The sequence below is a fragment of the Trachypithecus francoisi genome, unplaced genomic scaffold (genome assembly GCF_009764315.1).
Source record: "Trachypithecus francoisi isolate TF-2019V2 unplaced genomic scaffold, Tfra_2.0 Lachesis_group5, whole genome shotgun sequence".
NCBI lineage: Eukaryota > Metazoa > Chordata > Mammalia > Primates > Cercopithecidae > Trachypithecus > Trachypithecus francoisi.
In genome coordinates, this window is record NW_022681470.1 from 42103547 (window position 1) to 42115998 (window position 12452).

At 40.7% G+C, this 12452-nt stretch overlaps 1 protein-coding gene and 1 pseudogene across 9 annotated transcripts in view; one reads left to right on the top strand and one right to left on the bottom strand.

Moving 5' to 3' along the window:
* SWT1 (SWT1 RNA endoribonuclease homolog) overlaps positions 1 to 12452 on the top strand; it is a 146123-nt gene that overhangs the window by 79281 nt on the left and 54390 nt on the right. For 8 of the 9 annotated variants that reach the window (XM_033196718.1, XM_033196720.1, XM_033196719.1 and 5 more), the window contains one exon: positions 11789 to 11920. The exons of the other annotated variant lie outside the window; for it this stretch is intronic. In XM_033196718.1, coding sequence (XP_033052609.1) covers positions 11789 to 11920 — 132 coding nt within the window. The remainder of the gene's footprint in view (positions 1 to 11788; positions 11921 to 12452) is intronic. 9 annotated transcript variants of the gene reach the window in all.
* On the bottom strand, positions 151 to 1807 carry LOC117076007 (annotated as a pseudogene).

Consider the following 12452-nt stretch of genomic DNA (forward strand, 5'->3'; position numbering starts at 1 on the left):
AAAATCAGTTGCAGATTTGTAGCTCATCAGGTCAGGTTTTTGGTGTCTTTTCTACTTACAAGGAATTTGGATAAGTGTTAGATACTACTACTAATTCAAGTTAAAACAAACAAAAACAAACAAACAAAAAAGCAACTTCTCTGCTGTTTCTCATTTAAGCTTCTGAGACTTTTTTTTTTTTTTTGCTATCCGTAAGTGTATTTTCTTTATCTCCAAAATCCTTATAGAAAATTGTTTGGTTTGGCTCTCAGCAGCCTGCTCCTGAGCTCTGAGGAAGCTTGCCTTCTTTTGAGCTATCTGATCTTTCTTCTGAGCAATGGACATTTTGGAACAATTTCACCTCTTCTTCTTCTTTTTTTATTTGTTTAAGTTCTAGGTTACATATGCACAACGTGCAGGTTTGTTACATATGTATCCATGTGCCATGTTGGTTTGCTGCACCCATTAACTCGTCATTTACATTAGGTATATCTCCTAATGCTATCCCTTCCCCCTCCCCCAACCCCATGACAGGCCCCAGTGTGTGATGTTCCCCTTCCTGTGTCCAATTGGTCTCATTGTTCAATTCCCCCCTATGAGTGAGAGCATGCGGTGTTTGGTTTTCTGTTCTTGCGATAGTTTGCTGAGAATGATGGTTTCCAGCTGCATCCATGTCCCTACAAAGGACACAAACTCATCCTTTTTTATGGCTGCATAGTATTCCATGGTATATATGTGCCACATTTTCTTAATTCAGTCTATCATTGATGGACATTTGGGTTGGTTCCAAGTCTTTGCAATTGTGAATAGTGCCACAATAAACATATCTGTGCATGTGTTTTTATAGCAAAATGATTTATAATCCTTTGGGTATATACCCAGTAATGGGATGGCTGGGTCAAATGGTATTTCTAGTTCTAGATCCTTGAGGAATTGCCGCACTGTCTTCCACAATGGTTGAACTAGTTTATAGTCCCACCAACAATGTAAAAGTGTTCCTATTTCTCCATGTCCTCTCTAGCACCTGTTTTTAACTTCTTTCTTGGGCGTCTTTTCATACACTGGATTCTCTTGTATGGCAGCATGAGCTTTCTTATACATCTCCTCCATCATGTCTGGAGTTACATTGTTCTTTATGTATTGAGAGAACTATTTCTTGTAAGCATCATTATCTTCTTCCATTAAGTAGCACATGTAATCTGCAACATTCTGGCCCATAATGTGCTTCCAGTGTACTTCTGCATTAAATTCCTTGCTTTCAGAATCATAACCAGAGAATTGTTTGGTACTGTGAAGGATAGACAAGCCTCCAACCACAGCTCCCATCAGGGTGCCGAAAACTTCATTGCCAGCAGATGTTCTGGCAAGACCTGTGTCCAAATAGCAGTTAAAGGCACCTGGCTGACCATCAATGCTTTCCACATTGTATTCATCGCCAGTCTCCTCCACTTGGCCTTCATAGATCTTGTCCATGCCAAACCTATTGAGTAGCCTGCAGGCCAGCAGCAGGCCAGTACAATATGCTGCAGCATAATTTCTCAGGCCAACCTTCTCCCCATTATTTTGGCAGTTCGTTTGCATATGCTGTACAGAGTATCATATCCCCCTCTATATGAGCAAAAGCAATCTGACGAATGATATCTCTGTTTGTTACGTGAACTATTATCCTGTATTTGGATGTGTTGTATTTATTTTTATCCTATATCCCCAAGCATTTCCAAATATAGTAATCATTTTTACCCTCTCGTCATCTTCTACATTTCACTTGGTATCTCTTAAAGTAGGCCTTACTCTTAACAATTTTAACAAACCCCATCCTGCAGAACAGAGACCTGTGTCCGCGGCTTGACAGAGACCTGCGCCCAGCAGCATTAGTGGGGGGAAAAAGGCGAGACATTTTTAAAAATGTGTATCCTGAGGCCAGGCATGATGGCTCATGCCTATAATCCCAGCACTTTGAGAGGCAGAGGTAGGAGGATCGCTTGAGCTGAGGAGTTTGAGACAAGCCTAGGCAACATGGTGAGATTTTGTCTCTACAAAAAAAAAGTTAAAAATTAGCTGGCCATAGTGGCATGCACCTGTGGTCCCAGCTACTCAGGAGGCTGAAGTGGGACAATCACTTGAGTCCGGGAGGTAGAAGCTGCAGTGAGCTGTAATTGTGCCATTGCACTCCAGCCTGGATGACAGAGTGAGACCCTATCTCAAAAAGAAAGGATATCAAAAAAGTTTGGGAACCTGTGGTAAACATCTTTAAACAGTATGTCACATTAAAATATATATCCACACACTCAGTATGTTTTTCTTCAACCTTAAGATACATTTTCTACCAGATGCAGTGGTTCACTCCCATAATCCCAGCACTTTGGGAGGCTGAGGCAAGAGGATCGTCTGATCTCAGGAGTTTGAGACCAGCCTGGGCAATGTAGCGAGACCTCATCTTTACTAGAAATCAGAAAAGTTGGCCTTGTGTGGTAGCCATCGCCTGTAGTGCCAGCTACTCAGGAGGCTAAAGTGAGAGGATTGCTTGAGCTCAGGAGATCAAGGCTACAGTGAGCTGTGATCGCACCACCATACTCTAGCCTGGGCAATTGAGCAAGACCCTGTCTCAAAAAAAAAATACATTTTCAAGTGAAGGACCTCTAAATTTTAGCCATGGATCCAATAGTTAATACATTCCACAGTGTCTATAAAAGTCTAGAATCAAGGGAAAATGGTGTATTTATTGTATTTTTTTCATACTTTCAGGCACTTGGTAGTAGGTCATTTGATCATGACACCTTAAGAGGAAAGAAGAAATGGAGGAATAGTAACATGGATTTAGGAAGGAGGAGTGGTAGTTACAGTGTTAGAGAGTGTTCAAGAAAACCTTCATTTAAAAAATGACATTTGGGGGGGCGGAGCAAGATGGCCGAATAGGAACAGCTCCAGTCTCCAACTCCCAGCGCGAGCAACACAGAAGACTGGTGATTTCTGCATTTTCAACTGAGGTACTGGGGTCATCTCACTAGGGAGTGCCGGACAATCGGTGCTGGTCAGCTGCTGCAGCCCGACCAGTGAGAGCTGAAGCAGGGCGAGGCATTACCTCACCTGGGAAGCGCAAGGGGGAAGGGAATCCCTTTTCCTAGGCAGGGGAGCTGAGACACACAACACCTGGAAAATCAGGTAATTCCCACCTCAATACTGCACTTTAAGCAAATGGGCACACCAGGAGATTATACCAACACCTGGCCGGGAGGGTCCCACAGCCACGGAGCCTCCCTCATTGCTAGCACAGCAGTCTGCGATCTAACCGCAAGGCAGCAGCGGGGCTGGGGGAGGGGCACCCGCCATTGCTGAGGCTTAAGTAGGTAAACAAAGCCGCTAGGAAGCTCGAACTGGGTGGAGCTCACAGCAGCTCAAGGAAACCTGCCTGTCTCTGTAGACTCCACCTCTGGGGACAGGGCACAGCTAAACAACAACAACATAAAAAGCAGCAGAAACCTGTGCAGATGCAAATGACTCTTGTCTGACAGCTTTGAAGAGAGCAGTGGATCTCCCAACACGGAGGTTGAGATCTGAGAACAGAGAGACTGCCTGCTAAAGTGGGTCCCTGACCCTGAGTAGCCTAACTGGGAGACATCCCCCACTAGGGGCAGTCTGACACCCCACACCTCACAGGGTGGAGTACACCCCTGAGAGGAAGCTTCCAAAGTAAGAACCAGACAGGTACACTCGCTTTCAGCAATATTCTATCTTCTGCAACATCTGCTGCTGATACCCAGGCAAACGGTCTGGAGTGGACCTCAAGCAATATCCAACAGACCTACAGCTGAGGGTCCTGACTATTAGAAGGAAAACTATCAAACAGGAAGAACACCTATACCAAAACCCCATGAGTAGGTCACCATCATCAAAGACCAGAGGCAGATAAAACCACAAAGATGGGGAAAAAGCAGGGCAGAAAAGCTGGAAATTCAAAAAATGAGAATGCATCTCCCCCCTGCAAAGGAGCGCAGCTCATCGCCAGCAATGGATCAAAGCTGGTCAGAGAATGACTTTGACGAGATGAGAGAAGAAGGCTTCAGTCCATCAAACTTCTCAGAGCTAAAGGAGGAATTACGTACCCAGCGCAAAGAAACTAAAAATCTTGAAAAAAGAGTGGAAGAATTGATAGCTAGAATAATTAATGCAGAGAAGGTCATAAACGAAATGACAGAGATGAAAACCATGACACGAGAAATATGTGACAAATGCACAAGCTTCAGTAACTGACTCGATCAACTGGAAGAAAGAGTATGAGCGATTGAGGATCAAATGAATGAAATGAAGCGAGAAGAGAAACCAAAAAAAAAAAAGAAGAAAAAGAAATGAACAAAGCCTGCAAGAAGTACAGGATTATGTAAAAAGACCAAATCTACATCTGATTGGGGTGCCTGAAAGTGAGGGGGAAAATGGAACCAAGTTGGAAAACACTCTTCAGGATATCATCCAGGAGAACTTCCCCAACCTAGTAGGACAGGCCAACATTCAAATTCAGGAAATACAGAGAACACCACAAAGATACTCCTCGAGAAGAGCAACTCCAAGACACATAATTGCCAGATTCACCAAAGTTGAAATGAAGGAAAAAATGTTAAGGGCAGCCAGAGAGAAAGGTCGGGTTACCCACAAAGGGAAGCACATCAGACTAACAGCAGATCTCTCGGCAGAAACTCTCCGAGCCAGAAGAGAGTGGGGGCCAATATTCAACATTCTTAAAGAAAAGAATTTTCAACCCAGAATTTCATATCCAGCCAAACTAAGTTTCATCAGTGAAGGAGAAATAAAATCCTTTACAGATAAGCAAATGCTTAGAGATTTTGTCACCACCAGGCCTGCCTTACAAGAGACCTGAAGGAAACCCTAAACATGGAAAGGAACAACCGGTACCAGCCATTGCAAAAACATGCCAAAATGTAAAGACCATCGAGGCTAGGAAGAAACTGCATCAACTAACGAGCAAAATAACCAGTTAATATCATAATGGCAGGATCAAGTTCACACATAACAATATTAACCTTAAATGTAAATGGACTAAATGCTCCAATTAAAAGACACAGACTGGCAAACTGGATAGAGTCAAGACCCATCAGTCTGCTGTATTCAGGAGACCCTCTCACATGCAGAGACATACATAGGCTCAAAATAAAGGGATGGAGGAAGATCTACCAAGCAAATGGAGAACAAAAAAAAGCAGGGGTTGCAATCCTAGTCTCTGATAAAACAGACTTTAAACCATCAAAGATCAAAAGAGACAAAGAAGGCCATTACATAATGGTAAAGGGATCAATTCAACAGGAAGAGCTAACTCTCCTAAATATATATGCACCCAATACAGGAGCACCCAGATTCATAAAGCAAGTCCTTAGAGACTTACAAAGAGACTTAGACTCCCATACAATAATGGGAGATTTCAACACTCCACTGTCAATATTAGAGCAACGAGACAGTTAACAAGGATATCCAGGAATTGAACTCATCTCTGCACCAAGCGGACCTAATAGACATCTATAGAACTCTCCACCCCAAATCAACAGAATATACATTCTTCTCAGCACCACATCGCACTTATTCCAAAATTGACCACATAATTGGAAGTAAAGCACTCCTCAGCAAATGTGCAAGAACAGAAATTATAACAAACTGTCTCTCAGACCACAGTGCAATCAAACTAGAACTCAGGACTAAGAAACTCAATCAAAACCACTCTACTACATGGAAACTGAACAACCTGCTCCTGAATGACTACTGGGTACATAACGAAATGAAGGCAGAAATAAAGATGTTCTTTGAAACCAATGAGAACAAAGATACAACATACCAGAATCTCTGGGACACATTTAAAGCAGTGTGTAGAGGGAAATTTATAGCACTAAATGCCCACAAGAGAAAGCTGGAAAGATCTAAAATTGATACTCTAACATCACAATTAAAAGAACTGGGGAAGCAAGAGCAAACACATTCAAAAGCTAGCAGAAGGCAAGAAATAACTAAGATCGGAGCAGAACTGAAGGAGATAGAGACACAAAAAACACTCCAAAAAATCAATGAATCCAGGAGTTGGTTTTTTGAAAAGATCAACAAAATTGACAGACCGCTAGCAAGGCTAATAAAGAAGAAAAGAGAGAAGAATCAAATAGACACAATAAAGAACGATAAAGGGGATATTACCACCGACCCCACAGAAATGCAAACTACCATCAGAGAATACTATAAACACCTCTACGCAAATCAACTAGAAAATCTAGAAGAAATGGATAATTTCCTGGACACTTACACTCTTCCAAGACTAAACTAGGAAGAAGTTGAATCCCTGAATAGACCAATAGCAGGCTCTGAACTTGAGGCAATAATTAATAGCCTACCAACCAAAAAAAGTCCAGGACCAGATGGATTCACAGCTGAATTCTACCAGAGGTACAAGGAGGAGCTGGTACCCATTCCTTCTGAAACGATTCCAATCAATAGAAAAAGAGGGAATCCTCCCTAACTCATTTTATGAGGCCAACATCATCCTGATAGCAAAGCCTGGCAGAGACACAACAAAAAAAGAGAATTTTAGACCAATATCCCTGATGAACATGGATGCAAAAATCCTCAATAAAGTACTGGCAAACCGGATTCAGCAGCACATCCAGAGGCTTTTCCACCATGATCAAGTGGGCTTCATCCCTGGGATGCAAGGCTGGTTCAACATTCGCAAATCAATAAACGTAATCCAGCATATAAACAGAACCAAAGACAAGAACCACATGATTATCTCAATAGATGCAGAAAAGGCTTTTGACATAATTCAACATCCCTTCATGCTAAAAACGCTGAAGAAATTCGGTATTGATGGAACGTACCTCAAAATAATAAGAGCTGTTTATGACAAACCCACAGCCAATATCATACTGAATGGGCAAAAACTGGAAAAATTCCCTTTGAAAACTGGCACAAGACAGGGATGCCCTCTCTCACCACTCCTATTCAACATAGTGTTGGAAGTTCTGGCTAGGGCAATCAGGCAAGAGAAAGAAATCAAGGGTATCCAGTTAGGAAAAGAAGAAGTCAAATTGTCCTGTTTGCAGATGACATGATTGTATATTTAGAAAACCCCATTGTCTCAGCCCAAAATCTCCTTAAGCTGATAAGCAACTTCAACAAAGTCTCAGGATACAAAATAATGTGCAAAAATCACAAGCATTCTTATACACCAGTAACAGACAAACAGAGAGCCAAATCAGGAATGAACTTCCATTCACAATTGCTTCAAAGAGAATAAAATACCTAGGAATCCAACTTGCAAGGGATGTAAAGGAGCTCTTCAAGGAGAACTAGAAACCACTGCTCAGTGAAATAAAAGAGGACACAAACAAATGGAAGAACATACCATGCTCGGATAGGAAGAATCAATATCGTGAAAATGGCCATACTGCCCAGGTGATTTATAGATTCAATGCCATCCCCATCAAGCTACCAATGAGTTTCTTCACAGAATTGGAAAAAAACGGCTTTAAAGTTCATATGGAACCAAAAAAGAGCCCGCCTTGCCAAGACAATCCTAAGTCAAAAGAACAAAGCTGGAGGCATCACGCTACCTGACTTCAAACTATACTACAAGGCTACAGTAACCAAAACAGCATGGTACTGGTACCAAAACAGAGCTATAGACCAATGGAACAGAACAGAGTCCTCAGAAATATACCACACATCTACAGCCATCTGATCTTTGACAAACGTGAGAGAAACAAGAAATGGGGAAAGGATTCCCTATTAATAAATGGTGCTGGGAAAACTGGCTAGCCATAAGTAGAAAGCTGAAATGGATCCTTTCCTTACTCCTTATACGAAAATTAATTCAAGATGGATTAGAGACTTAAATGTTAGACCTAATACCATCAAACCCTAGAAGAAAACCTAGGTAGTACCATTCAGGACATAGGCATGGGCAAGGACTTCATGTCTAAAACACCAAAAGCAACGGCAGCAAAAGCCAAAATTGACACATGGGATCTAATTAAACTAAAGAGCTTCTGCACAGCAAAAGAACTACCATCAGAGTGAACAGGCAATCTACAGAATGGGAGAAAATTTTTACAATCTACTCATCTGACAAAGGGCTAATATCCAGAACCTACAAAGAACTCAAACAAATTTACAAGAAAAAACAACCCCATCAAAAAGTGGGCAAAGGATATGAACAGACATTTCTCAAAAGAAGACATTCATACAGCCAACAGACACATGAAAAAATGCTCATCATCACTGGCCATCAGAGAAATGCAAATCAAAACCACAATGAGATACCATCTCACACCAGTTAGAATGGCAATCATTAAAAAGTCAGGAAACAACAGGTGCTGGAGAGGATGTGGAGAAATAGGAACACTTTTACACTGTTGGTGGGATTGTAAACTAGTTCAACCATTATGGAAAACAGTATGGCGATTCCTCAAGGATCTAGAACTAGATGATGTGTACCATATGACCCAGCCATCCCACTACTGGGTATATACCCAAAGGGTCATAAATCATGCTGCTATAAAGACACGTGCACACGTATGTTTATTGTGGCACTATTCACAATAGCAAAGACTTGAAATCAACCCAAATGTCCATCTGTGACAGACTGGATTAAGAAAATGTGGCACATATACACCATGGAATATTATGCAGCCATAAAACAGGATGAGTTTGCGTCCTTTGTAGGGACATGGTTGCAGCTGGAAACCATCATTCTTAGCAAACTATCACAAGAAGAGAAAACCAAACACCGCATGTTCTCACTCATAGGTGTGAACTGAACAATGACATCACTTGGACTCGGGAAGGGGAACATCACACATCGGGGCCTATCATGGGGAGGGGGGAGGGGGGAGGGATTGCATTGGGAGTTATACCTGATGTAAATGAGGAATTGATGGGTGCTGACGAGTTGATGGGTGCAGCACACCAACATGGCACAAGTATACATATGTAACAAATCTGCACATTATGCACATGTACCCTAGAACTTAAAGTATAATAAAAAAATAAATAAATAAAAAATAAAAAATGACATTTGTACTGTCTTGAAGTAGGTGAGGATGGGAGCATATAGTTATTTACAGGTAAAGCGTTTCAGATAGAGGAAGAGAAATTACAAAGAGCTTGAAAGAACATGTCTAATACGTTGGGTGAACTGAAAGAAGGCCGGTGTGGCTGGAGCAAGGGGGCACAGTAGGAGGAGATGAAGTGGGGAGGGACAGTGTGCTGATTGTTTGGGGCTAGTAAGCCATTGTGAGAATTTAGGGCTTTTACTCTTAGCAAAAGCTACAGCACAATTTTAAGCAAAGAAATGACAAGATCAGGCCTGTATTTTAAAAAAGATTGGTCTGCCTCGTTGAGAGCAGGCTGTGAAGTGATGACGGTGAGGCAGGAAGAGGACAAGATACCAGTTAGGTGTCTACTGTGATAATCCAGGTGGAAAATGATGATTTGGGTCAGGGCAGTTGTGGGAGAGATGTTAAGAATTGGTCAAATGCTGGATATATTTTAAAGGTAAATCAAGATTTGCCGATACATCTCAAGAGACAGGAGCAAAAATAGTAGTACCCACAGCAAAAGATGATTGTACCTGCCGATCCTATGACTGGTATGGTTATTTTCATTCTCATCTCATGCTCATTTCTCCCACATTTTGTCATTTAGGATAAAGCCTGGAGGAAGGGCTTTTAGTGCCCTCATCCTTTTACCTAAATTGTATAAATCTATATAAAAATTATAATGGAAGTTTTTGGAATGATGGTATCTAGTATATAGTACTTTGATTTACTGATGGCTTTCCTAATAGATGTTGTTTCCTGTTTTCTCTCTCAGTCTCCTCCTGCCTCCCCAACCACTGTCTCACAACCATACCTCCACACACACAATTTGCTTGTATATCCAGAAAAAGATGAAGAAAGAACCATGTATGTTAGTAATGCTTATCTCTGGTTGGTAGACTGTGGGTATTACATATTCTCTTTTTAGGCTTTAAATGTAGAAAAAAATTTTAATTGTAAATATTTTAAAATAAAATAAATTTGGTTTTATCTAAAAAATAACAAATGCACCACACAAATACCCGGAATAGGTAAATCCATGGAGACAGAAAGCAGAGTGGTGGTTGCAGGGGTTTGGCGGAGCAAGAGGAGAATCCTGGGGAGTAACCACCCGGATTCAGTTTCCTTTTCAGGTAAGGAAATGTTCTGTAACTAGATAGTGGTGATGGTTACAGAGCATTGTGAGTGTACTAAATGCCACTGAATTATATGCTTCAGAATGTTCAAAGTGGTGAATTTTATGTTAAGTGTGTTTTACGACAGTTATAAAAGGAATAGTTTGGAAAGTATAAAGTAGGGAAGGAAATTCCTTTGAGTGCTGCTGCCTAAAGTCTACTGTAGTCAACACTGTGAATTTATTAAGCACACTCAGCCTTGTTTTTAAGGAATATTATTAGTTTCCTACAGCTGCTCTAGCAAAGTATCACAAACTGGCTGACCCAAAACAGCAGAAATATATTCGCTCACAGACCTGGAGGCCAAACATTTGAAATCCAAGTGTCTGCAGGCTTGGTTCTTCTGGAGTTTCTGAGGGAGGATCTGTTTCATGTCTTTCTCTTTTCTTCTGGTAGTTGCCAGAAGTCCTTGCCTTGTAGCTGTATCACTCCCATCTCTGCCTTTTTCTTCACATAGAGTAGGGCCCGTTCTAATCCAGCATGAACTCATTTTAACTTAACTAGTTACATCTCAAAGATCCTGTTTCAAAGAAGGTAACATTCTGAGGTTCTGGGTGAATATAGGAATTATGGGGGGACACTATTCAAACCAAGCACGAAGTGTTTTGGATTTTTACATTGTTGTCCTTATGTTATAAAGTAAATTTTCTCTACTTTCATTTTTCTATTTCGTAGGTGGCATAAGCATCGTTTTCGTAGTTTGGTGTTTTGTGTGTGTGTGTGTGTGTGTGTGTGTGTGTGTTTTGTTTTGAGACAGAGTCTCACTTTGTTGCCCAGGCTGGAATGCAGTGGCACGATGACAGCTTTCTGAAGCCTCGAACTCCTGGGTTCAAGTGATCCTCCTACCTTAGCCTCCCAAGTGGATGGGACTACAGGCAGTGCCACCACGCCTGGCTACTTTTTAAATTTTTTTCTAGAGACAAGGTCTAACGATGTTGCCCAGGCAGTTCTCAAACTTCTGGCCTCAAGTGATCCTCCCTTCTCGGCCTTTCAAAGTGTTGAGATTACATGGGTGAGCCATCATGCCCAGCCTAGTTTGGTATTTTATCAAGTGGCCAACTTACTGATTTTTTAACGCTGTTTATATTGTTATACATTTAAGATGTTACTAATTGTTGCCTGATTGTGAATAACTACTATTAATTTATGATAAATTTCTACAAGTGAAATTACTAGGGTAAACTTCTAGTTTCAACTGGAATAATCTGATCTCTAATTTTTTTCTTCATCCTTCTCATCCTGAGTACTGACTTGAATGCATATTGATAGCATCTCTTCTCCTCTATCTCTTGTGGTCTCTTAGAATGAAACAATATCACACAACTTTCATAGTATTACTTTAGATTAGACCTGTATAGTGTCTGAACTAGATCCTTTACGTGAATATTATCCCAGACTTTCATATTTCACTTTTACTTCTAATTAAATAGATCAGCATTCTGAGAGATTAATGATAATAAATACTACTTTATACATTTGCAACAGAAATACTTGAATTACGTTAAATATGTATGTATACCTATGAGTATCTTTTTTTCTCTATTTTAGCATGGATGTATTTCAGAGATTGGGCTCAAATTCAGCTCTAACTACTTCAAATATAGCATCATTTGAAGAAGCTTTTATGTATCTTCAAAAGTTAATGGCAGCTGTGAGGGATATTCTTGAAGGAATTCAAAGGTAAACACTTTATTAATTTTAAAGTGTTACTTACTTCTTACTTTTCTCTTTCTCCTAGGCTTACCAACTTTTTCAGAGTTGCTAGGAGTCACCTAGCAAATTTTATAAACTAATGGCTTTTAGATTCAACTGTTTCTCCTTCTTCTGCCAATAATCCCTATTTCTAGTTGAGATCACAAGAATGTTTCCACCTTTTCTCTTTCTAGAAAAAATATACCAGCTTGTAAACTTCATTAACTTTTTCATTATTATGTAACTATAACTCCTAGAACAGGGCCTGTCATGTAATGGGCACTCCATAATTACTTATGGAATAAATATATGTTAAGGTAATTATCATTGCTCTTGAAAACAAATATGTTAATATTTTTAATGCGATTTTTTTCTTTTTTTTTTTTTTTTTTTTTTTTTTGAGGCGGAGTCTCGCTCTGTCTCCCGGACTGGAGTGCAGTGGCCGGATCTCAGCTCACTGCAAGCTCCGCCTCCCGGGTTTACGCCATTCTCCTGCCTCAGCCTCCCGAGTAGCTGGGAC